The sequence below is a fragment of the Filicampus tigris genome, chromosome 6, assembly GCF_054856515.1.
Source record: "Filicampus tigris isolate MCC_2025a chromosome 6, RoL_Ftig_1.0, whole genome shotgun sequence".
Lineage (NCBI taxonomy): Eukaryota > Metazoa > Chordata > Actinopteri > Syngnathiformes > Syngnathidae > Filicampus > Filicampus tigris.
The window spans coordinates 13,331,085-13,357,824 of NC_141222.1; the positions used below are offsets into that span (position 1 = coordinate 13,331,085).

At 38.9% G+C, this 26,740-nt stretch overlaps 1 protein-coding gene across 1 annotated transcript in view; it reads right to left on the reverse strand.

The window, feature by feature from the left end:
• Window positions 1-26,740, reverse strand: part of sgcz (sarcoglycan zeta) — a 301,050-nt gene that overhangs the window by 15,668 nt on the left and 258,642 nt on the right. Inside the window, exons 5-6 of the mRNA XM_086034706.1 lie at window positions 19,575-19,697; window positions 19,210-19,282 (exon numbers count right to left, since the gene is read on the reverse strand). Coding sequence (XP_085890832.1) covers window positions 19,210-19,282; window positions 19,575-19,697 — 196 coding nt within the window. The remainder of the gene's footprint in view (window positions 1-19,209; window positions 19,283-19,574; window positions 19,698-26,740) is intronic.

Genomic DNA, 26,740 nt, shown 5'->3' on the forward strand with positions numbered 1-26,740 from the left:
CCATCCCATCGCTCAACCGCAAGGGGACTTGTTAATTTATCTACCATCGCTAGCTAGAATGTTCTGTTAACCTAGCACCGTTATTTGGCACGTACCATATGGTGTTTGTAGACTAGATATCATGATAAGATGTGGAAAGTTAGAAATGCAAAATAATTTGTGTTTAAAATAAGGCAAAACTTAGCATAGATTGCTGTCTAGTGTTACAGGCGTAGCCTGAGGCAGCTACGTGGCGTGTGACGTGTGCTGGAGGCGGGAGAAATCCCGGAAGGAAAGTGCTGGTGTAGGAGAGAAAAGAAGGAGATCAAAAAAATAAATAGAACCCCGATTGCTAAGCTACTTGACGCCTCGTTGTCTTTGTCCACTACGCTGACTGCAGTCAGTTCGCCCCTTACCACGGTTTGGGGCTGATACGACTGACTCAAGCCTGATCACGGAAGGTAACACTGTGAACAAAGAGACATGCTGTACGTTATGAACACATAGCTAAGGAGAGCTAGATGGTGAGTGTAAGTGATGTGATTATTGTGGGAAAATATGTACAAGAAATAAAGAAATAGCAGACCAGGGTTCCAGCAGTAGACTATCTTTTTTTCACCAATTTTTTACATAAATTAATTCATATGAAAATAGTTCCTAATAAGTGACTATAGTGTTACTTTACAGTTTCTGCCCGGACTGGGAACATTCTTCAACGGGCTGGGGGCCGGTGGTGTGTGCAAGCACATCCGATTAGACAATTATTTGTGGACTAGTCGATAGGATAGTCAATTCTAAAAGGATTCAATATTGATAGCCCAAAGTGGTATTGAGTAGTTGCGACTCTTACAGTATGTCACATTAGTGCCAAATTATCTGGCTAAATGTTTACTTGTAGCGCTTGGAATCACATACAAAATCCATGGTCCCTCATCAAGGTTGCGTTCGGCAATGCGCTATGACCACACACTGCTTCACTTTGACCATTCGGAAACTCGATCATTGCTCAAATGTGCTGTTCGGTTATTCAAAGTTTTCCAAAAAAGGGGTGCCGGAACTCAGTGCGTCAAACAGTGCAGATGGAACCAGTTCAAGCACGCTTTCTCTCTCCAATCACACAACTTTTCAGAGTGGCGTTAGGGCGTTACAGTGAATTTCATAACGCACTACATGTTGACAGCAGCAAACAAGTTCCGGATGGACGAAATTTCCGCTTCAAAGTACGGAAACGTTTTACTTTTTAATTTAAAATGACTTACCTTCAACTTGAATCCCGCGTAGCATTGTGGTGTAAGGAAGCCACAGGCTAAACTATCTATTTGTCACACATTTGTTTCCTTGATGGCTCTTTTTCTGCTTTCATTTCTTCTTCTACTGTCTTTTGACGGTTGGTAAATACTTTTGGGGCAAAAAAAAAGTGTGACTTATAGTCCGAAAAAAATACAGTAAATGTGTAATTAAATAAATCCATTATTCTTTTTAGTGTAAATCCATACAACCTTCTATGTCAACAAAACATGAAGTAAAATGAATACAATTTATTTTGGTTGGAAGCTGGTGAGAGCAGTGGAGGCGTAGATGAGTCATGATAAGTTTTATTGGTGAGACACGGTTCAACTGTTGTGCAGCGAGGCGCTTCAGAGTGTTATAAAAAGTTTTGGAAGTAAGCACTCCACATTGGGTTTGACTTATTGATCGGTGAAAGAAAATAAGGGAAAAAAAGAGCATATGTTGCAGCAGTCAGAGGTTATGAAGAAGAGAAACAAAAATAGAGACTGGGATAAAATTGAATATGTTTGCAGACAAGAGAGAACCAGCAGACTAACACAACTAACAACTGGACTCTCATTCATACTTGTATGAATTTTAAGAATGTTAAAATGTTACATAAAACATTATCATGGCAACAGTTTGACCTGGAACACGTGATTTCTATTTCTATAATTCTTCATTGGAAAATTGCTGGGTACTTCCAAACTAATTGTAGATCATATTTAGCATATTTAGTGGACAGAGAAAGTGTACTTGATAACATCAGCTTACTTGACAGCCAAGCCATTTCTAAAAACAAAGAGGAAAAAAGTAATGGTTTGGAGCTTATAGTTTGAGGAGCAGTATCGTATTTTCTGTATTGTATCAATGCAATGTTCAATGTTCAAATATTTGCCACTGTCAGAGAGGTATAACATTTGCATGATTTTTATTCTTGCGGTTGCTGTTTGTACTGGTGTAGAACTGGACTGCACCATGCTGAGCAGAAGAAAATGCACCATTTGGAATACAGCTAATGCAGGTGTACATTATGTTGTGACCGGTGAGTGTATAATAGAGGTTCCTCCTAATGCCATTTTTTATTGCTGTTAAATGGCTTTCAGTGATCAAGTTCTCAGTTCATTAATGCACATTATTAATGCAGCATGTGAACTTGAGGTGTAGACTATTACATTTAAATGCATGAAGTAAAATAGAATAGTCTAATCTTTCTATGCATCTTTTACAAGACTCGCCATGAATTGCAATGAGTCAATTGTGTGAATAGAAACAGTTGCTCTCCACGACAAGAGTGTTACCATTTGAAATAGGACTGAACAATACTGGCCAAGTTAGCAATTCCTTTAAATTGAATCTTTGTACAGTGGCTACATTTACATGGACACATTTATTCAGATTAAATGCCTGATCGGAATAAAATTGCTTCATGCACACACCTCATTCGGAATATTTTGACCGGATCAAGCCCATTCCGATCAAGATTTTATTCAGAACCAGAGACCTACCGGTAGTTTATCCTGATTGGTAATCCGATTGGCGCGCATGGAAACACGTTATTCCGACATTTTGGAACAAACCGTTTTTACTGCGCATGTCTGTGACGTCGTTATAGGCATTTGTATTAAACCCGGAAGCTAGTCCAAGCACCGCTAGCGAAAGACGTGGCGGGCACAAGACTAAACTGGTACATTTGCAAGTCCATTAGGAAGTGTTAACTTGACATAAGCGCAAACGGGAAAAATACATGAAATAACGCTAGTGTTTAAAGTACAAATGGACAGAGCGATGTATAGTTGACACGGAAGTCATTACGGCTTCTTCTTCTACTACTGCTTCTGGTGAGATGTATGAACACGCAACTCCTAATCGGATCAATAGTTTTGTGCCCATGAAAACAGTGCATCCGATCAGAATTACGAACTCTGATCGGATTGAAGAAATGTTGTCCATGCAAACGTAGCCAGTGACTCGTCATATGTATTGTAAGGATAACTGCTTATCCTAACGGCTTTTAAGGTGTACACGGTTTCCCAGAAAACACAGCAGACTTCCAGCTGGCAATCATTACTGTACATGACACCTAAAGGCTGTATTATCATTCTGGAATATATGATGAATCCTTACACAGTGCTATTGTATTTATTGTGGTGTGTTTCTATGTAACGTTTGAGAGGACACAGTCAGTAAAGGACACGGAGTAATCAGACCTGGCACATGAACACCAAAGCCTGCAGCAGCACAATCACAAGCACTTGTTCTGGAGGGCCAGGCTTAGGAGAAGAGGAGCCACGCTGACGTTTAGTAGCCCAACAGGGGGAATTCTAGCAGATTTTAGACTGACTACTGTGTGTATGGGATCCAGATTGTAAGAAATATTATTTGTACATGTTAGTGCTGCATTATGAGCATATCAACAAAACGAGTGTTGTCTATTCTTACATTCTACTGTTGCTTATATTCATTGTAATCACCACAAAAAAAAGACATGCAGCTATTCTACATTTAGTGGGCTACATTTAGTGGGTGAAAGCTGAGGACATTTAAACGGTAATAACATGGGCAAAAGCTAACTTAGCCTTGGATACACAAACAACCAATTCTTAACAAACAAACCAAAGCAAATCAAGACAGCTCTGCACCCTCCCTCTGTATTTGTGTGTGTGTTTTGACACAAGTGTGCTTGAGCCACTCAGCAGCTGCACCTCATCAGGTAATCAGCTGCGATCCTTTTAAAGCTGGCCTTGGTCACCACCACCACCACCACCACACCACCAGAAAGTCTATGCTTAACATAGTTAATTGTGTCTAGCAATTTTTATTTTTTTTTTTATAACTTTTGGAGGTCTTGTAGTAACAACCAGATGGAGGCTTCTGAACAGTTGACACTTTCCATCCAACTGGTGCACAAAAAAGATTGTGAGGCTTCATGTGCACACAAACCTCTCTGTAGTCAAAGCCTTGATTGCCGTACTGATTCCTTTTTTTTTTTTTTTTTTTTTTGGTCTTACAACAGTGTCTGCATGAAAATAATAACTGGAATCAAAACAACAAAATTAGGTCTTCTGTGATTCATTTATGTAATCTGTTTATGATTTATTTGTGGTTAATGCTATGGTACGAAATGAAAAACAGGTCATACTATGGTGACACTGGGGTGTCTTTATGAATGCTTTTTATTAAAAAAAAACGTTTTCCCTTCCTGTGTTGACTTGGATATATGCACGTTTGCATTAATGAATTGCCAATTATTTTTAAAATTTATTTAGACTTCTTACTACACTCATAAACAAATTTTCCAATGTTGGGTTCTGTGAGCTACCACTGCACTTCTAAATCAAACCTGCTTGTCACCTGAGATGGAAAAATACCGGTAACTATTTAAAAAATGAGATCATAACTTCAAAAACAAATGGAGAACAACAAAAACTTGGAATTTCACAAAAGCTTCTGTGTCTAGTCGTATGTTATGAAATACTGTATGTTACTATGAGTAACATGGAGTTGTACCAGTTACGACTTGTAAGACACGTCATACAAACTTTCTTTGTCTGTTCATTAATTGCGCCTACACGTCAATCACTTCTCGAGACATCGAGGGTTCATATGTCATCAATGACGCCATTTCCCTATAATGAATAACGCTTCGATACATGCTTCAGAAATTCCATCCTGGATTGCTCGACACACACTTCGATGCCTTTGACCTAGCACTAATATCTTGATTGTAATCCTGCCTGTTTGTCTTTTTTGTCTCCAGCCAAATGCTGGCCCTTGTTTGCTGCACGGCCGACTTCAGCACTGGATTTAAACCCCCAAACCAAGACTTATTCCCTCCTGCTATGTTTGTCACAAATAACTCAGCATCATATCTGCTGTTCTCCTTCCTCTCTGCAACCGGGCCCTTTTCACAACCAACCACCTAACTAAAAACACTGATCCCTAATTTAAAGCAAATTATAAATACATGGACAATAATTCAGTTTTTCATTTCCTGTAGAAGTTGAAGTATATTTTAAAGTATTTATAAAAAGGGACAGTAGACTGAAACAACATGGTAAAAAAAAAAAAAAAAATATATATATATATATATATATATATATATTCAAGATTATAGCCCACGGCTAATTTCCATCTTTAGTCCATTGACAAGTGGATGGTCCGTGAATAGAGGATTTGAAGATGGAAAAAAAATAGGGAGGATTTGAGCTGAGAATTAAGCTGTTTCTGAATCAGTGGAGTCCGCTGATAGTGTAGTGGTACACACGCCTGAGTTGTGTGCGGGCAGCGTGGGATCGATTCCCGCTCAGTGACAGTGTCTATGTGTGCCCTGCGACTGGCTGGCGACCAGTTCGGGGTGTAGTCTGCCTTCGCCCATTGACGGCTGGGATAGGCTCCAGCAACTCCCCGCGACCCTATATAGGATAAGCGGTTTGGAAGATGACATGACATGAATCAGTGGACCATAGCACACAACACTTAGGCTGGTTGTTTTAAACCTTCAGATTTCCCCCCCCCTCAGTGATAATATATTTCATTCTGTCTGGTGGTACGTGCATGTATAGAGGAGCTGATTGCTCACAGTGTTTTCAAATACAATATGTAATCTCTCGTAATGAATCATCATATGCAGTACTGGCATTATTCCATGTTTTAGTTTGCAGGTCCTCACCAAGACGATGCAAAGCAGTGACATTGAATCACTCTAGTTTTACACTAAGTTTACACCATGAAAGTGACTTAGCAGATAGCGTGTAACCAAACAATGGGCAAATGGTCAGAAATGTTACAGAATATTACTCCAGACTGCAGTTTAGGACTTCTAATGTTTATGATAATGTTGTCTGTGATGTATTTACGGTAGTTGAGAGAGTACTACTTGTGAAAATGTTAATGGTGTGGAAGAATGAGGAGGAATATGCAGGTCGTCATACACGGTTTTGCAGGGTGATAAGGGGTGATGTCATTTTTAATGACATCATTGGCTTAGTATGAATTTGGCCTTTTTTCTAGGCCGCTTACATGGGAGGTGTCGGGTAGTTACTGCTGCTGTGTCATCAGGCTGATTTACATGAGTGTTCCAAGGACCATGCTGCGGTGTGAATGCAAAACAATAGTCCACAGGAACATTTTGTCTGAGGAACTACTTGACTCAGAACGTAATATAAAATAATAAAACGGTAACTGTGGTGCGAAGGCATGTTGGCTCATTTTTCCATTATTCATTCATACAACCATTTTCTACCCAGTTGAATTTAGTCCAAAGTATGGGCAAACACTGGACTGATCACGATCAATAACATAATCAATTCATATCCACTACTAGACCATCCATATCACAGCCTCAAGCCTCACACTGTTTTTATCACTAGGCACACTTTTAAAAGCCAAACATATCATTAATATTTCCTAAAATCAATATTTTCTAGTTGATACTTAACAGACGTGCCTTGCTTTGGTGTTAGTAGAAAATTTGTATCAGTGCTGTGGAACATGCTTCACATGGATGACAAAGGATGACAGTATATTTCATCTCTATATTTCATCATCTCTCCGCAATGTTACTTCACCGCTCTTCATAGTTACGTTGAACTCTCTTTGAGGTTCGCCCATTGATTTGTTGTGACCTTCAGTTACAATGAGCCCATTAAAAACTGTCCGAACTCACATGATAAGCTTCATACAATGAAAACTCAAACTAAAATGTCTTTCATTTTAATTACATTTCAGGAAATAATGCAGGAAGATCGGGGAGGGGGCGCGGCTGAGAAATTATGAAAGCAGCACACTATGCTGCTGATTGGAGTGGGATGTAAGCTAACTCAACAAATAGCATCAATTCTATCAGCTATCACATAGTCAGAATGGACAACTTTGCTTGGCTGACACTGGCCATACATTTTCCAAGGTAATATAAGTAGAGCATAACTGATGTTGTAGAATTGTGGAATTCAACTGACATTTGCTTAAAAGTGTTTATTTAAAAATGCCAGGACAGTAAATGCATTTCATGCTAGAAGCAGTTTCCCCCTGCAAATAATTGTTTCCATTACTTCCTGTGGGAACAAATGAGGGGTTGTCCAGCATTCCTTGACTGGATTTGACCTTGGAGTTTCCACTGGACTCCCGAATCGCTTAATGCTTGACATCCTTGCCATTTACATCAGTATAATGTTTGCAAAGATTTATAGCACGCATGATGAAATATCTGTTAAAATATAAATACAGGTAGTGCCCACCAAATAGCAAAAAAGTGTTTATAGCGCATTTTGGTCCATATTTTTGTTAAAATCTTGTGTGCACTTCACCTTTATAGTGCAACGCATTTCCATGGTAGACAACACATCTAGATGCTGATTTAAAAGCATTACAGGCCCAGCTGTGCCTCGGAAAGCTTACTAAAAGGCTAACGTTTCAGGATTAATAATGGCTGGAATTGGGTCCAAGAATCACATCAAAACATTTTGCTTATCCCATAGGAGGGCAAGTACTGTAAAAAGTGTAGTGAGCAATGGATGGATAAATGGACTTTATTTTCAGCTAATCATTTAATCAAGAGAAGCTTTGTTTGGCATTTTTTCAAAGCAATTAAATTATTGCTACTTTCATTATGTCGAAATCTACAAATCCAATATTCATATTTCACTGACACTTTAATGCAGTTTACCACACAGCTTTTTGTTTATGTATTTATTTTCATTTTTCATTTTAGCCACTACATCCTTTAAAATGGCCTGCTGTGTATGTTGTAAAAATAGTTGTGCACGAGAGCTTGTTGGTCAAAAATGTTTGGAAAGTGTGATTTATATTTCCTATTAGACTTGGCTGACATTCTTCATGCCCTTTCTTCTTCCGAGCCATTGACGGCCTCACCACCTTGCCATTTGGGACACAAACCTATAACCTTTTCATGCTAAATGCACTGTCATCTGCCTCAGTGCCTCTGCCACGGCTATCCAATCACATCCACGAAGGCTGTAAAACATATTCAAAATTTTCCAAAAGCTCTGAATGAGGGACTGGCAAAGGACTAGAAATAGTAGGATCCAGCTTCAGATATCAAGACACAATGTAGAAATACGGGATTCCATAAGCATCATGATTTGCTGTCATCACCTACAAGGAGGAAAGCCTGAAGCACTGCCCCATGAATCTTTCAGGGGTATACAAAAAAGAGAGAAGACAAAGCCTCTGACTGTTTTAAAAGTTTATACAGTCCCCACTGAGTCAGTGAAGAGGCTCACAAAATGTGTATGTGTGTTTTTGTGTCTGCCTTGAAAGAGGCTGAGGTGATAATGCAGGTGAGAGCCATCCACTTGAATGCTGTCAGCAACTGTTGGCAATTACACTGATTCTAAATGATAATGTGTTCAGTGGATATCTCTATTTATGAGGACAAATCCATTTTACAATATGATGAATCTGCAGCTGACAGTTTAACAATTGTGTGGTGTTTTGTCTGCTTTTACACCACAAACCTCAACTTTGAAAACGTTTTCTTGCTGTGAAATGAATAACAGTAAAGTCTGCAAGACAAAAAAAAAAAAAAGTCAATTTCATGCTTTTGCCTCTGATGGGGCACCAAGCTGATAATTTAATCAGTAGTGAAAGACTAGCCACACTCCTCTGCAGGTTCAACCAATCTAACTGTGGTTCATTTAGTTCACATATTCATTTATTGGTAAGCGTTTGCAGTTAAGATCTTGTTAATCAACCACCCCAAAAAAGTAAAGGGAAGTTGAAAGGGGGTGACAATAAAGTAGATCCCTGTGATGCATACATGAAAAAAATGAATGTCCTGTGAATACATTAATAATCCATAGTGGGCCTACATTTTCACAAAATGATCAACTTGCATTGCTTATTTTGTCTGTATTTTATAATTAAAAGTACCTGTACAGTAACATGTAAGTAATGTGATGTGAGGAGAAGAAAGGCGGGTGCCTGATATATAAGGATGGATGACATTTGGAATGAGTTGATAATTACTGATCCATGTCAGTGCTTAAAATTGAGTTTTTATCTCATTTGTAATTTGCCATTATTAGAGGTCCACAAGCTAAAGATGAAATGTTAACGTCAACCTCATCCTGCCCCAAACCCTTTCACAAGTGTCACTTTTTCCGTATAATTGCCAGAATCGTTTCATATTTTTAAAAGCGAATACATGGGTTCAGAAGGAGTTTGACTATTTTAACAGTGTGACATTGCAAACATCCACAGTATTTGCCAATTCTTCCTCACAAAAGCTAATATGGAATTAAGTGTTCTTCTGTCTTGGGTTCATATTTGCACCATGACACTGAAGGCTCTATTTTTGTAGGCAGGAACATGTACGCTCGTCATAAACCTGGTACATCTTCATTTTCGTGCCTTGGCAAATCTAATTTACTTTGTTTGAGAATTTGGCAGACGGTGTTACGCCATGCTGGGCGTTCTGACAGACCGAGGACCTTTTCCATTACATTCCACTTGTGCACCTGACAATTTGGTGGCAGAAAGTAGACTAGACCTTTGACTAGCTAAAAGCAGGTCCAAGTTGTGGCACGAGCAGTGTAACGTGATTTTGATGGATTTAATTGAAACCTAGGCAGACAGATTCTGTGCTCCGCTAAAATGTGTGGTGGATGTCAACATATTTCATTCATAGATATGACAACAATGTGCATGGAACCCTCAAAGTCGATGTAAAAATCAATTCATTGAATTTTAAAAGCCCCCCACTGACAAATGGTTTGTGTGCTTGTTGCAGAGTTTTGTCACACACAGACGCACGATCGGGGATGGAAAGCGGTCTCCAAGTGCCCAGGTCACAGCGGCTACTCTCATTCCCTTTAATGGGAGGTATAATACTTTAAAGTAATATTTCAATAATATTTAATTGCATTTTTCTGTATTTTACATTTTTGTTGTTGTTCCTTTATTTATATTTTATGCTTATATTTGATTGTATTGTTGTATTTTAACTATGTGAAGCACTTTGTGAGCCCTCTCTTTGAGAAGTGCTATATAAATACATTTTTCTTACACACTTACTTACGTACTTACTTTACTTAAAATTACATTGATTTGCAAATTCTTTTCAGCTTTTCAGCAACTGAATATAGTACAAGGACATTTTATGTTCAAACTGATGAATGTTATTGTTTTTTTTGCTAATTCTCTCATTTTGAATTTTATCCCTGCAATGCATTCCACAAAAGCTGGTACAGCATAAGCAAAAAAACTGGGAATGTTGAAGAATGGAAAAAACAGGCGAGTGTCATGATTGGGTATAAAAGGAGAATCCATGAAAAGCTCATTTGTTGATAAATAAGGATAGGACAAGGGTCATGACTTTGTAAAAACTGTGTGAGCAACTAATCCAACCGTTGAACAACAACATTTCTCATTTTACGTTTGTATTTTGATGGCTGAACATTTGGGGACATGATACTTATAAACTTGATAGTAAAAAGTCCTCCAATGTCTCACAGTCAGATCTGCTATTACTCCTTAAGGTATTTACGCACATAGCTAACCCCCCTGGCTTAGCTATGTAAATGTATCCAAACTTCAAGTCAGGAAACATGTTTGACAAATCAGTTTCCTTCCTAGAGCAACACAAGCAATACCATGAATATTATTGTGTTCCAAAGTGAACATCGTCATCCAAAATCAATGACATTTTAAACAACAGACTTCCCAGAAATCTTTAACTTGCTCATGATTATATGGACAGAATGTTGCTGTCCCAGAGACTAATTTATTGGATTCCACAGGGCATGAAAGCATTAAATTATTAAGTGAAATAGATTCCTTAAAGTAAGAGATCTGTGAGCTAATAATCAACTCTACATTTGGATTAGTCCGCTGATAGTGTAGTGGTACACACGCCCGAGTTGTGTGCGGGCAGCGTGGGATCGATTCCCGCTCAGTGACAGTGTCTATGTGTGCCCTGCGACTGGCTGGCGACCAGTCCAGGGTGTAGTCTGCCTTCGCCCGTTGACGGCTGGGATAGGCTCCAGCAACTCCCCGCGACCCTGTATAGGATAAGCGGTTTGGAAAATGACATGACATGACATGACATGACATTTGGATTACAAAGATTTGCCGGATCTGATGACGACATTCGCTTCTATTAAGTTAAGATGGTAAAAGCTACCCATAATGATAACCGGCCTTACATTTTCACTGTTGCTCCAGCACGCTCGCGACCCTTGTGAGGATAAGCGGTATAGATAATGGATGGATTACATAGGGCGTGCCTCCCCTACAGGAGCCTGCCAGGTTTTGCTGCTATTTTTCTGATACAGGTACCCGAAGGTGACAAACTTAGCGATCGTATTTCCTCAACATCATGACTACAGCATGTGTAACAAATACAATGCACTTACTATATCATTTGAGGGAAGACTAGAAGTCTTTGTGATAACATTTTGCTTGTACCTCTGCTGAAGAAATTGGTGGTAGGCTTGCGACATGGGCTCTCTGAGGCACTGTAGTGCACGCGCTTCAAAATGCATGCACATCGAGCTTAGGTCGTTGTATTCTATTAATTCACCACTAGATGGCAGTAAATTCTACACACTGGGCCTTTAACACTAATAATGCCAAACAGAAAAAACAAGATATTAAAAAACACAGACACAATGTTACATATTTTCTGCTTACATACCTGGAAATGTTCACACCAACATTAAGACGATACTACATGCATTTTCTACAACTGGGGAATGTTTATTAGCGTTTTGATAACCTATATCTAATGTAAAAATATACCGCTTATCCTCACAAGGGTCGCGGGACGTGCTGGAGCCTATCCCAGCTGTCTTCGGGCAGTAGGCGGGGGACACCCTGAATTGGTTGCCAGCCAATCGCAGGGCACACAGAGACAAACATACGCACTCACAATCACACCTAGGGGCAATTTAGAGAGTCCAATTAACCTACCAAGCATGTTTTTGGAATGTGGGAGGAAACCGGAGTACCCGGAGAAAACCCACGCAGGCACGGGGAGAACATGCAAACTCCACACAGGGAGGTCGGGATCGAACCCACGACCTCTGAACTGTGAGGCGGACGTGCTAACCAGTCGACCGTGCCGCCCACATACATTACAATCATTAATAAAAATAAAAGAAAAACAAAAAAAACCAAAGTGAAGCCCATTTCTCTAGACAACTCATGAGAATCTTTTCCCAAAGGCACCGTTCAAAGAGAAAGTGTCTTATTCTAAAATTTAATGATATCCAATTACTTTGACATGAACCCCACTTTTTTAATCAAAAAAACAGCCAGGGGCGGCCTTATTCACTGAGTTTTCAAGAGCTAATTAGGTGATGCTCTTTGCCATCCCACACTACATTCCTTCATCAAGTAATCTATTGAAAAACCTGCTTAAATTAACGCTTCAACAATTGCGTTGAAAATACTTTGCTTCAGATCCTACTGTTTAAATAAAAGAAAGGCGAAGGCTCGAACACATTTTAGACACATAATTTGTTAGACCTATGAGTTTGGCCCATTTGAATGTTCCAAGTCACTTGAGAATCTCATTATACGCTACTCATCCCACTGTTAGAAGCTCTAAAATGTTTATTAATTGAATATATCTTCCAACCTTGAAACAAGTTTTTGTTGTTTTGGATCCAGAGGTTGATAGGGGGGAGGTAGGCAGAGTTTCAGTGATGACTCATCTCCCTACCCCCTCTTTTGAAATGGCACATTTCTTAATTGGGCTGATTTGGAAGTACGCCGCCAGGACACAGGGCCATTAAGTCAAATCGCTTCTGTCATTTAGAGACCTACTACAGAAAAACAACAAAGCCATAACAACAAAGAAGAATGTTCATTTTTGGGCTACAGAGAAGAAGGCTAAGGGACCTATCGTAGGTGGGATGGAGAGCTGGATGACAAAAATGAGGTCAGTGCTAGGTGTCTTCAATTTGGTTTAACAGTATCTATCCATTTGCTAAGGACACTAAAGCCTCACTGAAGGCTTAATACGTTAATGCAGCACAAGTGGGACAGCCGGTGACAGCAATTAGCAGTAATTACTTGTCCACCAGCACCACTTCAGGACTATGAATGAATAGGCTGAGGGATGAAAAGAGATCAGTTGTTAGTTTAGCCCTTTCAGGAGACTTATCAAAAGAAAGTAACTCAGAATATAGAGCAAAGGACCCAAGGGTTTTGTATTCCCATGCAAGTATACTTTAGAAAGGACAGTATACTTATTCCAGATAAATCGCATTAAAAAAAACATAAAAAACAGTTTAGTCTATGAAGTGTTTAGTCTATGAAGTGTGTATGAAGGAATTAAGATGATTGTCTTATGTTTCTTATGTTGTGTGGGAAAATTGCATACTTTTTGATCTTTAGAGACTAAATTTCATGTTGGTTGAGTTCGGATCACTTAATTAAAATGAATAAAATCTTGTGCAGTCTTCTAAGATTTCTCATGAGCATAGTCAGAATTGCTTTGGAAAAAAGGGGGGGAATGATTTAGCGAGCATGACGATTTACATGGCATTATTTCATGCTTTAAATTGGAACCTCAAAGAGTGAAGAAAGTCTGTGAGGTTATGCAATATGTATTTTATTTTTTCAGTTTTGAAATTTGGATCAAATACTAACAAATGATGTTGTTGACAAACATTTTGCTCTCCTTTGGCTTTTTTGGAAGACTTATTGAAGGTTAATGGGGAAAGTAAACATATTTTAAAGGAGTTGGTTCCAAGAAGTACTGTTGTCCTAAAACTAGGCAAAGTATTAACTTGAGAATTTGTATCAAGTTGAAGAACTGTATTAAAAACTCGATTATACAAACAAAACTGGATTATACAACTATATGAGTTTTTTTTCACCACCATCGCATTTTTAATGAACAGCTTCAACTAAGGCTTCTGCTACAAAAGGACAATCAATTTGTTTCACTGTGATGTTGGAAAATGTGTGCTATGCCAAATCATAACTTAATCATGCTAAAAATGACTCCATGAATAATACCTCACAAACAAACAAAGCACACAATGAACAATACTGTTTTGCGTAGGCTTCAGTTTGAAAGTCAGCACTGAACGATGAGGCAATCTGCTTTTAGTCAAGGGATGTGTTGTAAACAAACATGCAGCTGCACTTACAGATGCATTTTGACTTGTCATATTTTTTCTTTGTAAGCATGTTAACTGTTAAATTTAAGTTAACAGTGTGTTTTTTTTTTTTTGGTCGACAGAATGAATGCTCTCCTGTGCCCTTGAGAAACAGAACAGATTTACAATAGTTCCTCTACACTGGGAACTGCAAATGGAAGGTTACGTGGATACAGTCTAGGGGATAAGGGCAAAATGGCAAAGAGCTCAAATCAGCGCCTTTGCCTACATAAGAGTTAAGTCTCCCGCAGGGGCATTCTCAGATGCCATGAAGGGCTTAAATGAGAGGTGGAGGAGGAGAATGAGGATGGAAGTGTGGCTTGCGCTGGGGAGATACTGACTCAGCAACAGCTTGCTTCTCTCTGATGTGGATCCAAGCAGTAGATAGTTACAGACATGACTCGAATGTCTCCAAGCGTGGTGATGCTGCAGCGTGAGGCTTCTCAGCTATTGATTTTATTCTCCCTGCTCAGTCAAAGTATTGCTTTCCCGTGCAGTTGTTTATTTACTGGTGGTGCCGTCAAGACCTAGGGCTACTTCTTTCCAATATGAGAACTCTGTCGTCACTTAATGATGCCAATATGATCCTTGCTTTGCAAAATTATGACTGCTTTATTTTTGTTTGTGTGTGGTACTCTGAGGTAGCCGCGAAGAAGATCGAGCCTGAAGAGAATGATCCTTTAGTCTATGGTGCAAACAACAGATGATGAAATCAGCAGACGATCAAGTCAGAGGTCTTCAATGAGACATGAAAGTATAATTCTTCTTGGGTTATTTGAAAAACATTTTTCCTGTGTGTGATATGTTGAAATATGAAGATCTGCCCATCATTGCTGTCCATTGAATACCCGTACAGCGTTTCCCTGCAACAGTATATTGCGGTTCACATATTGCTATTATTTGAAGCTACTTGTCTATCGGGGGAAATCCTACTATAATTTGGAAATCTGCTGTTTAGATTGAACATTTTGTTATAGGTTTTCATAGTGTAAGATGATTTAATTTTTATATGGATGTCCATATTTGTATGGATCTATTTGATTTCTTATTTGGGGGAACTATTTTAATGCAATTGTGTTGGCGAAGGGATATCTATGGTGACGAGGCCAATGTGTATAGGTTAACACATCACGTAGGGCTGGCCAGAAAAAAGAAACGAGGCGGCCGAATAAAGTCTGTTGTGGAGCTATTCCCTCTCCGTGTATCGCCAGGAAAGTGTTACAATAACATACTTGCTTACTATAATGCCCTTGCTCGTGGCAAACGTGAGCCAGTCACTGATGCCCTTTTCAGCTTGTTTGTTGAATGCAGAGAAAACAAACACAAAAATCATTATAGTTAAAAAACACTTTTTTTGAAAAATGAAATAAAAATGAGAGTGTTTAAAAATATTGGAACTATCTGAAACAACACTTTAAATCTATAAAAGGAACTATAATTTTATATTTCGGGAATTGATTTCAAATGGGTCCGCTGATAGTGTAGTGGTACACACGCCTGAGTTGTGTGCGGGCAGCGTGGGATCGATTCCCGCTCAGTGACGGTGTCTATGTGTGCCCTGCGACTGGCTGGCGACCAGTTCGGGGTGTAGTCTGCCTTCGCCTATTGACGGCTGGGATAGGCTCCAGCAACTCCCCGCGACCCTATATAGGATAAGCGGTTTGGAAGATGACATGACATGACATGATTTCAAATGTATTTACTTCAGTATTATTGTACAGTACAGCCGTCGTATGGAAGAAGGAACGCTGATCAGTTGTTTGGGAATGATATTTTACTTACTGTGTGTTGCCTAAGTCATCGGGCAGTGCCGTGAGATTTATTGCCCCCAGCGCTAGCTGCCTCTCGATGAGACACATAATGCTCCTCCTCTTTTGTGACTCAACTCAGCTCGGAATGCAAAACATGGTAACAAGTACTCTCCTTTTTTGGTAGATAAATTAACAAATGGTACATAGTACAACCAGGCTAAAATTTCAACTAAATAATGCATTCATCCATCCATTTTCCAAACCGCTTCTCCTCACAAGGGTCGCAGGCGTGCTGGAGCCTATATCCCAGCTGTCTTGGGGCAGTAGGCGGTGTACACCCTGAATCAGTTGCCAGCCAATCGCAGGGCACACAGAGACAAACAAACATTCACAATCACATCTAGGGGGAAATTACAGTATTCAATTAACCTACTGTGCATGTTATTGGAATGTGGAAGGAAACCAGAGTACCCAGAGAAAACCCACGCAGGCACGGGAAGAACATGCAAAGTCCATACATGAAGGCCGGGGCCGGATTCGAACCCACGACCTCTGCACTGTGAGGGGGACGTGCTAACCAGTCGAACAAGGTGCCATCCGTAATTATGTTGGAAAGTCAAAATTATAAAGTGGAGATGGATTTTCACAGGGTAGCAACAAAGTATTTCTCAATAGCATTTTTTCATTTGAAACTCTTTACCAGTCAATATTGAGATTCAAAGTTCAAAAGTTCTTGTGAAGATACCAAACCACCAAATACTGTAATGCCAGGCATAGCACTTTGACACACACACGCACACACATACATACTTTTGAGGAAGCGGAATACTATGAACATGACTTAGAGTGGCCATCACAGCAGAGACTTTGACAATACATGCCATAGTGTGCTATTTGTAAAAGTGCGTTTTGTTACCAAAAGCAGCCACTCAGTTCAAGCACTGTGCACTTCACATTCAAGTGTCTGAAACTTCCATCACAGCTGCTATCCACAAAAGAACTCTTTTAACATTTCAAGTGACAAATAGTGATCTGAGCTGCCTCCAGCTCTCTGGTCACTGTGATTGGCAGTCAACGCAGCTAAAAGCCTACTAGTCACACAGAAGAAGCATGAAAATGAAGAGAACCCTTTACTTGAGTTCATGTCCAAAAGAGGCTTAAATGCAGGTGTGGTGGTATCATTTATTTTGTATTTTTGTACTGTATGACTACCAAATGGCATTATGGTTATAAAGTGATGAGTGGTAATAGAAGAGTAAGACAAGGTTTGACTTGTATTCCTCCTCCCTATGTTTGACAATCATATTGGACAAATGTTCACAGTAGCTTTAATTTTGCCTCACTTTTTCAGCTTGTTTTAAAGAACGTTACTTCTTCTACTTCAACTGAACCTCAAACAATATGCATAGGGTCATATTTCATCTGAATCCAATTATTATATTGAACTCAATCCATTAGATAATGCATAGGATAGAAATGCATACCAGAGAATAAAAAGAAATACATTTTGGAAAATCGCCCCCAAATTAGCAGGAGACAACCTTTTGTCTTAGTAGCCTTTCAGAGGATTGGCCAATCAAAATGTTTATTCTACAGCAAAAAGCTGTTTCATGATACTTCTGTACTTCTCAATAAACTTACAACATGTTGTGAAACTGCTCACTTTAGATTACCAGTGATGAAACAGAAAAAATATCACGATGAACTTATCAACATCCCAAAATTTGATCCACAGAGTAATGAAAAAAAACAAAAGATTCCTTTTCCAATTTTAAAATGTTCATTTTCTGCCTGCCCAATTTTTTGGAGCCTTGTTAAGATTTTGTTTTGTTTCCATGATTATTGGCACATTAGAAACAAAAATATACATATTGTTGTTCCATCATCTTGTACTGCCCAGTTTCACAGGAAAAGTCAGTTCTCTTCAAACACATGGATGACAACTTCCTCCTATAATTTCCTTATGTCACTCGAAAGTCACCATGTTTGTAATTTCTTGGCTCTCCCGAGCCCACACTCACTTCTCTCCTTTGTTACTTCATTTTCTTCCTCACACCTGTTCTGGAAATGTGTGCCTCGGTTTCCTTCCGAGGTCTACAGCAATACCTCACGCAAAATCATGTCTGACAAAGCCAGAAAGAGCCATATGAAAAAAGAGGGAACTTCAGAAGCAGGAAAAATATTTGAAAACACTCCTCAGCAGGTACAGATACACACTCTGAACAGTGTGTGTAATCCTTATGAAAGAAAAACAAGCATTTAAAAAAACTAAATAGAAGCAGCATTAGCTCACTACAGGGCTTGTTGTCTGACTTTGGACTTGATGACAAGACATCTTTTGTAGCAGCCGTTGCAACCACACCCTCCCCAACTCCCTCTTATTATTCCCTCTTATTATTATTATTATTAATATTATTATTATTATTATTATTAGTAGTAGTAGTAGCAGTATTAATTAGTAGTAGTATTATTACTTATTTTCTCTAATAATAATTCCTTTAAGCGCTTTTATATAGCCAACTTGAATCTTGAATTTATTCGTTAGAGCTTTGGGAATAGTGTTAGCTCAAAATGCAGCTTTATCTATAAACTACATGCTGTAGCTTGTTTTGCTTTGTTAAAATTGATACAAATCTTTTGTCCAAAGTCAACATTTTATAAAGTCAAACATATGAACATTTTTTTTTTTTATTGTGGAACATTATTTGATTTAATTAGATTGTTTGTCCCACCACTAAATACGGTATCCCAGTTGTCAGAGACATAAGACAGAAGATTTGGTCATGATAATAGCGATACAAAATTTTCATACCACAATGTTCATCTCTAGTGTACGGACATAAGAGAGGGGCTATAATGGTCAGTCGATTAAAATGATAGAAAATTGCTGCTATTTTTATGGGCTACTTACACAGAAAGTTATTATAGTGGACTGTAAGTAGAGGAACATGAATATGTTTTAATGGGGCTGTGCAGGTTAAAAATCAATGAAGATGAGGCGTACATTGCAGTGTTGCAGGAGAGTGACCAGTGTATCATATAGCCTTCTTTTGGCTTATATACAGCAAACTACTTACTTTAAATCCTGAAATGGCTCTGCCCTTACGTGTGATGTCTGCACGGAATGGCTAAACACAACTCCTTCTGACCCTGCGAAGCATGACAAGTGACATACAGTAAGTTTAATAAGTTAAAATAAAAGACAAAAAACAGCCATTTCCTTCTTCAAGAATGCCATGCAAGTGTTCCTAGTTGTATTGTTTCTTTGACAAGACTCTCACTTTGAATGGACCTATTGTCTCCCCAATTATCAGGATCAGCATGTGGATGAAAGTTGAATTTGTATTTGAATAGTTCACCTTGGAATGTGTGCATTTTGTGTATTTGTGTGCTGCTGGCAAAAAGAACAACGGGGCAATTCTAACTTGAAGGATGAGAGCACCTGTCACTCTAAGCTTCTCAGTTCCAATGCTGATCTCCTCTTCATCTGCAGAGAACAGAACTCTCTCTCCATCAGCACTCTTCACCTCAAACCTCTGACACTGGACGTCCACCATTTCCGAGCCTAAGAAAGAGGAAAAGAAAATGGGCTCTGAGTCAAAGATTTGGAGCACAGTAACATTCAAAGCATACATAATGTACCATGCCGATGATTTCATGTAAAGCTTCCAACGGAACCGCTGGTGCGTGAGGGTTTAGCTTGAATGACCCTTGAAGAATGTGAGCTCACCTGAACCACAATGCACTGAAAATTGTTCACTTGGCCATAAACATGCTCATAACCTGTGTGCCCACCAAGTCGCTTGTGTCCCCACACTGAGGCACGGATCTCTAAAAACTAAACATTTTTTTAATGTAATTTTCCTTTCATCGTAGTAGCTTTTTGTATGTTAAGAATTGCTTGTGTCGAGTTCTTTATCACTCAAACATGAAAAAATAAGGAAACTGGCGTGATTTTTTTGATTGATGTGACTCTAATCTACAACAATCTATCACGCTGCAAAGTAGGTTCAAAGCCTGTGTATACATGTATGTTGGCATGTCATGTGTGTTACTGTATGTCACTCTGTTGATCCCAGAAACTGCACAGCTCTTCATAACGATTTGACGTTATATTGATATCTCAAAATCAATTATGTAGATTTTCCCTGCTTATAGCCTACGGCTCATTTTTACTCTTGCCATAAAATGCAGTGCTAAGGCCAGCCAATCACAAAGCGGAAGTTAAAGAGTGTGCAGAACACAATTCAACGGATTTAGTAGCAAAAAATAAATCGTCCAACATAATCTGGATTAAAAAAAAAAAAAAAGACACTCCGAAAAAGAACGACGTGTTGTGCAGGTCGTGCTCACTTGGAAAAAAATTGTCACAGAGCAAGATGTTTACATGTGGCCATGATGGGTTGCCTGCACGTCCTCTGGTCACCACTGGGCAGCGCCTGCTTCTCTTGCTTACCTGGTGTCACACCTGATAACAATTACAACTTTGGGAGAGTAGATAAAGTGGGCTGGTGAGAATGTGTAGTGTGCTTTTCCCTTTCAAAGACACAGCACATGACTTGAATTAGTGGTGAGGAGTATTTTTTTGTTGTTGTTGTCTAACCTTTATTCCTTTTTTTTGTGTGTTTCTCTCAATCTGTAGCTGCATTCGAGCCATGCACACACGCAGTTGTTTGTATTGCAATCATTTCATGTGCTGGCAACAGATGTAAAAATGGTGGTAATGTCATGTTTAAAAGGGGTTGTGCGCTTCAGGGAAATTCCCATGGTTTTCACCATGGAAGATGTGGGAGAGCACCTCAAGCACAAAATGAAGTTTGAAGTGATGGAATTGGAAGTTTAAGTGGAAGAGGCAATTGCTGGGGGAGCCAGCAATTCCATAAAAGCCAACTTCTGTATGATTTAATTCACCCAAAGTGAGTGGGAATTGCATGAATCTGCATATCATCCATAAAATATTTCCTAAAAACATGGGACAGCGCATGCAAAAATGATGTGGAAGAGACCGACACCGGTTGCCAGACTGTGCTGAAATGACACAGACTCAAGGGGAACCAGATTTTGTTATAGCTCATATTGCATGATTCCTTCTTGTGAGTGGCTCCAATCAACCTTCACATCGTTCAGAAGCTCCAAAACTCCTAATAGCTGAGTAGATATGTCACAGTAAGTTTTGTTCTGGCATGTCAAAAATGTTTATATGAACAGAAAAGATCTGTTCTCCACGTCGCAACTTATTTTTCAGCACCTTCTCCTCAGTAATCATACACAGCGGTGCCAGTTTGCATCTGCATTTCAGACTTATTTAAAGAAGCCACAACAGTCACTGCAATTTGTCACAAGTTGGATGAATAACTTTGCATCTATTGAAATTAACCTATTTGCATCTACTCCACCCAGAACGCGCAAAATACACAGTGCGGCAAATGTACTCGTTTCACAGATGCAATCCTGGGTGCATCTAGTTGATCAGCTTCCACATGTGTGTACGCGAGCAGGTTTGCACACCTTTTTGCATGCGCAGACCTTTAGTGAATCAGGCCTCATATGTCAGTGTGTTTGATTGATTCGTTTTTATGCCTGTAGGTTTTTTTTTTGTAGCTAATTTCATGCTCATATTTCACTTCATCCTCCATTAAACACAACAAACTAGAATGGCATGGAACATGCAGTTCCGCTACGACCTAGCTGATTTATTTGGTTGAAAAATAATCACATGCCAGGTAAGGATGAGCATTTGATTGCATTTCATTGAATGCCTATGTGGAAAATAAACATTTAATAAATCATGCTTTTAATATTTATTCAGGCAGATGTGGGTGTTTTTTAACAGTATATCACCAATCTGTGTTTTTTTTCAGTGATGCCAAGCTCACATTGACGGGGGGAGATCCGAGCTTTCCATTTCAGAACACTCGCGTTGGCAGGTCTCTGATTAGTGTCAGATTTGTACACATTTTTTGAAGAGGCCTCATTCCGATGTGAGAATATCTGATTACATCAGATTTTTTTTTTATAACTGGTATCCAAATTGTGGCACTTGGGAGCAAAAAACTGGAACTGTGTTACTTGAACATCTTGACATCAAACAATGGTAACATGAAAATGTCAGGGCAAATTCCAGAGTGGCATCATCACCAACACATTCATTTTTGAGATGGTTGGAGAAAATAGTGTTGTTCTTGACAGGACCTGGCCACATGTCCTAACAGCTTGGACCCACACATTTGTTTATGGTTTGGATAGCTTTTGGACTTGTTTCTCATGTAGTCATATTTTTACAGTCCACAACACATCGTTTTGACCATATTGGGCTGATTAAAATAAGGTCAACTGTTACACTATCAACTACTTTTCAGTGAGAACTATGTTCAACTGTGAAAATAGCCAAAGTAAAACACCCTTCAACAACATTTCAGATTTTTTTGCTTGCCACAAGAAATACAAAATCATTTGTAATTTGTAATTGTTCGGAATGCTCTTTCACATTTTTTAACAGTCCTTGCCGTATGATTTTTATTTAATTAATGGGTGCATTGTGTTGTGGGACATAAAATCAACAATTACAGTATTACGCAGCAATGTGCTGCGCAAAATATATGATATTGACATCATGAAGTTAATCATGAGTTTGCATTCTGTTCAACATTGGACAAACACACAAAGTAACGATTTGCAGGTTAAAACTCGCCTCCACTCACCATCACCATCTACTGCTCGGCTCCCAGGCTATTAATAGAGCCAATTAGATGCCAAGAGTGTCCTGTCAGTCTCAATCAAACTTTATTAGCCATCATCAAAGTCAGAGTATTTGCCTCCTCTTGCTGTCCTTTTCCAAGTATGTGGCAACTTTGACAAAGTAAGCATGCCGAGTTTGTGCTGTGAAAACTTGACTCATCCTAAAGTGAAGTGTGCCTGTGCTACAAATGTATGCAAAGGTTTGACGGGACCTTGAGAGACATCATGACAGGCGAATAAAGAACTTTTAAGTTTGATGGAGAAAGATAGGCTGCTTTAAATTGGAGATGTGCTGTCTCAGACATCCAGCAAATAGTGTTTCACTGCTCAGCTCCGTCACACAATATAGCTCCGAGAGAGGCTTTTCTTGCATTGGAACAGGTCAGCACATTTTGAAGGATGTGTTTTATTCACATCACTTATTTCTTGAGGGTGGATAAAAGATTTTAAGGAAAGCTGGAGATCCATGACAGTAGAAAAATTGGTAAATATAGTACGTGTGGAAATAAATGGTGTGAACGTTTGTAAACAATACGCAGTTGGTACATGTTCTCTACCAATGCATTTTTGTGGCCCCCAATTTGCTCAAGTTTAAACTAAAAAAGAGGAGATAATGGAAATAGAAATAATGTGTTTCAGGGTCAAGCTGGTTCCATTTTTGTACAGGCAGTTTAAGCCTTAGCAACAACGTTATTGTAAAAGGTAACATACATCTGTGATTATTCAAGTAAAATCATCCAAACACTTTTCCTTAGATAACAAGCAATTGCACAAGATCAGACTAACTAGTTGGTGGCTATATAGCAGGGGCTCACAATATACAACTCTTTTATTACTTTGCATTCTATCACCCAAGGCAGCATCCTTTGCCCATTTATGGGACATACTGTATCCATCCAGGGCGGCACGGTGGCCGACCGGTTAGCACGTCCGCCTCACAGTTCAGAGGTCGTGGGTTCGATCCAGGATCCGGCCTCCCTGTGTGGAGTTTGCATGTTCTCCCCGTGGCTGCGTGGGTTTTCTCCGGGCACTCCGGTTTCCTCCCGCATTCCAAAAACATGCATGGTAAGTTGATTGGACTGTCTGAATTGCCCCTAGGTGTGATTGTGAGTGCGGATGTTTGTCTTTGTGTGCCCTGCGATTGGCTGGCAACCAATTCAGGGTGTCCCCCACCTACTGCCCGAAGACAGCTGGGATAGGCTCCAGCACCCCCCGCGACCCTTGTGAGGATAAGCGGTATAGATAATGGATGGATGTATCCATCCATCCAGTGTATTTTAGTTTTTTTACTTCTCCTCTGACAACACCTTGCAGCTACACTAATAGTTATACTAAATAAAGTAGGCTAATCCCTGAAAGCATTGTGCAACTTAAATTTATGATGCACAGTATCTGAATGATTTTGTTGATCAATTTGTATTTTGTAATTAAATAAAAGTAGGCAATGGTCACCAAGTAACTTTTCTTTTACTACTGTGCATTAAAACATTAAGGCTGTAATAAAGTTATATGGCTTGGCTATGCTGGATTTTTAATTCAAGGCTTTAAATTAGTGTTTGTAGCCATCAAGGCATATTATGCGAGAAGTTCAGAAGGCTTAAGGATTCAAAACACAAATAAATGTCTGAAGTGTGAATCATGCAAATAAACACATAAGCTATTTTACCAAGCAGGCAATAATGAACTCTAATTAAAATTGTCTTTACTGTGGTTTGGCATTATGCGATCCTCCTACATTTTCCTTGACTTGTTAATAAGTGCTTCTGTCATTCTGTGCCACTCAAGTAAATATGACTTTAGCCCAATGCTTCTCAATTTTTTTTTTTTCTTCCCCCCTCGGAAGGAGAAAACATTTTGCACCCCCTGAATTCTCCACCATGAATATAAAATTATTGTAAGTACTCCTCTGCATAACATTGTATGTTTATTAACATTAGAGGGAAACAAACCCAAACACATTTTTTTCAAGAACAGGTCAGCCGTGATTGGCCGTTACCTGAGCCCTGAGTAGTTGTGATGTCATTTTCAGTCGAAAGAAGTGACAAAATGGCCGCCCATAGAGATAGCTAAAAACGAATGGATCAACTCTTATTCTACAAACGCAATATTTACCAGAATGCCTTGTATCAACTAGTGGGCTTGCATAGAACGTATTCTCGAAAAAAAATATGTTTGGGTTGACTTCGTCTTTAAACAAAACCAAAAATGAATAAACTAGATAAACTAACAACAAAAATAATGTTGTTAACAATGTTTTCTTTTGTCTGTAACAGAAAAGATTTGAAGTGCATCAAGTTGCCTGGATTTTTTTCTTTTTAATGACAACATCACTGCTACCTACTGTTGTGGATGTACATTTACATTTTATTCTACTATGAAAAAAAACATGTTTCCTAGGGTCATTTGCTTGTCATTAGTCTTAAAACTGATCTCAGCACAATTTATAGTTTCTTCACGGTTGTTTCTGTTGTCTGCTCATCTTAAGACCGAGATGTTAGTTTTGTTCTTTTATAGGAGTCACAACTAAAATATGAAAAAATGAAATGTAGGGGAAAGCATGAAATTCCCTCTTAGTTTAATGTTGGCAATAAACCTCCTCCAAGTAATCATGCATCAGTGACCATCGACTCAAATGCAAATGTCAGCCAAATTCTGGTCGTTAGTAACGGGACTACAGGATAAAGGTTTTTGTTTGTGTTTTTGAGCTGTTGAACATGCATCACATATTAGCAACAAGCTAATGCAAAGTTTAGTGAAAAGAAAAGTATTAAAGACTGCAATTCTGTGAATCACAACTGTGCCCATAGGGGGCCGTGCCAGCTCACCAAGTTGCTTATGACCCACCCCTCACCCCACCCCACTTGAGGCACGGATCTCTAAAAGACAACATTGTTGTTTAAATGTCGTTTTCATTTTATCCTAGTAGATATGTTTGTGTTAAGAAATGCTAATGCTGAGTTGTTTATCATTCTGACATTTACAAAAAAGTTCATTGAACAACAACATTGTAAACTGAGCAGTCCTGTCTTGAAGTCCGACATGATTGATAAGATAGTGATTCCCTCAAATCTGTAGATGTTGCACTGAGCCACATGCACGTATACATGCACACACACAAACAGTTGTTTTTAAGGTAATATTAACAGCTGCCACGCAATGCATTCCATATGCCCGTGAAGGATTGAGGTCCGGGGATGGATTTGCTGTGATTATGTACAGAACACTATCTCAAATCATGCAAAAAGTGGTGAAAACACCTTGAACAGTCAAACAGATGACACTCATTAGCTTGTCATTTGCTTAAAGCTATGAGAGGATTTACAAACTAAACATCCTGATGACTTATTCAAATGTGTCAGAGCTTATCTGTGGATTCATTTCAGCATTTGTGGAATAAGTCAGGCTGATATGCTTGCCATTTAATTCTCTGTCAAAAATATTGCATTTAATGAATATTCAAAAACCCTGCTGGCTCTGTCCTGTAAGGTAAAAGGTTAAAAATTAAGTGGGTGTGACGTGGTGTGATGAGCATGACAAATTGTATATGCCATGCATCAATGATTTGTGTTTTGTAATGACTACTATGGCAGATTTTAGTAGTACTAGTTATTCACACCGCTTGAATTATTTGAACTTAAACAACAAGGATGATTATGTGGGGTAGATTTACTGTATATGTTCATAAATATTGCATTTGGTTAAAGTCACACCTGATGTTTTCTTTGCGAATGTATTCTCTCTGTCAGGTCAAATGTTTTTACAAAAATATATGAAGTGGATTATATGCAAGAATGTTTGAAACCATTACTGCTTGAATCCCAGTAAAACGACAGTTTAATCAAAAGTTTTTCTTGTTTAACTTTCAAAGTA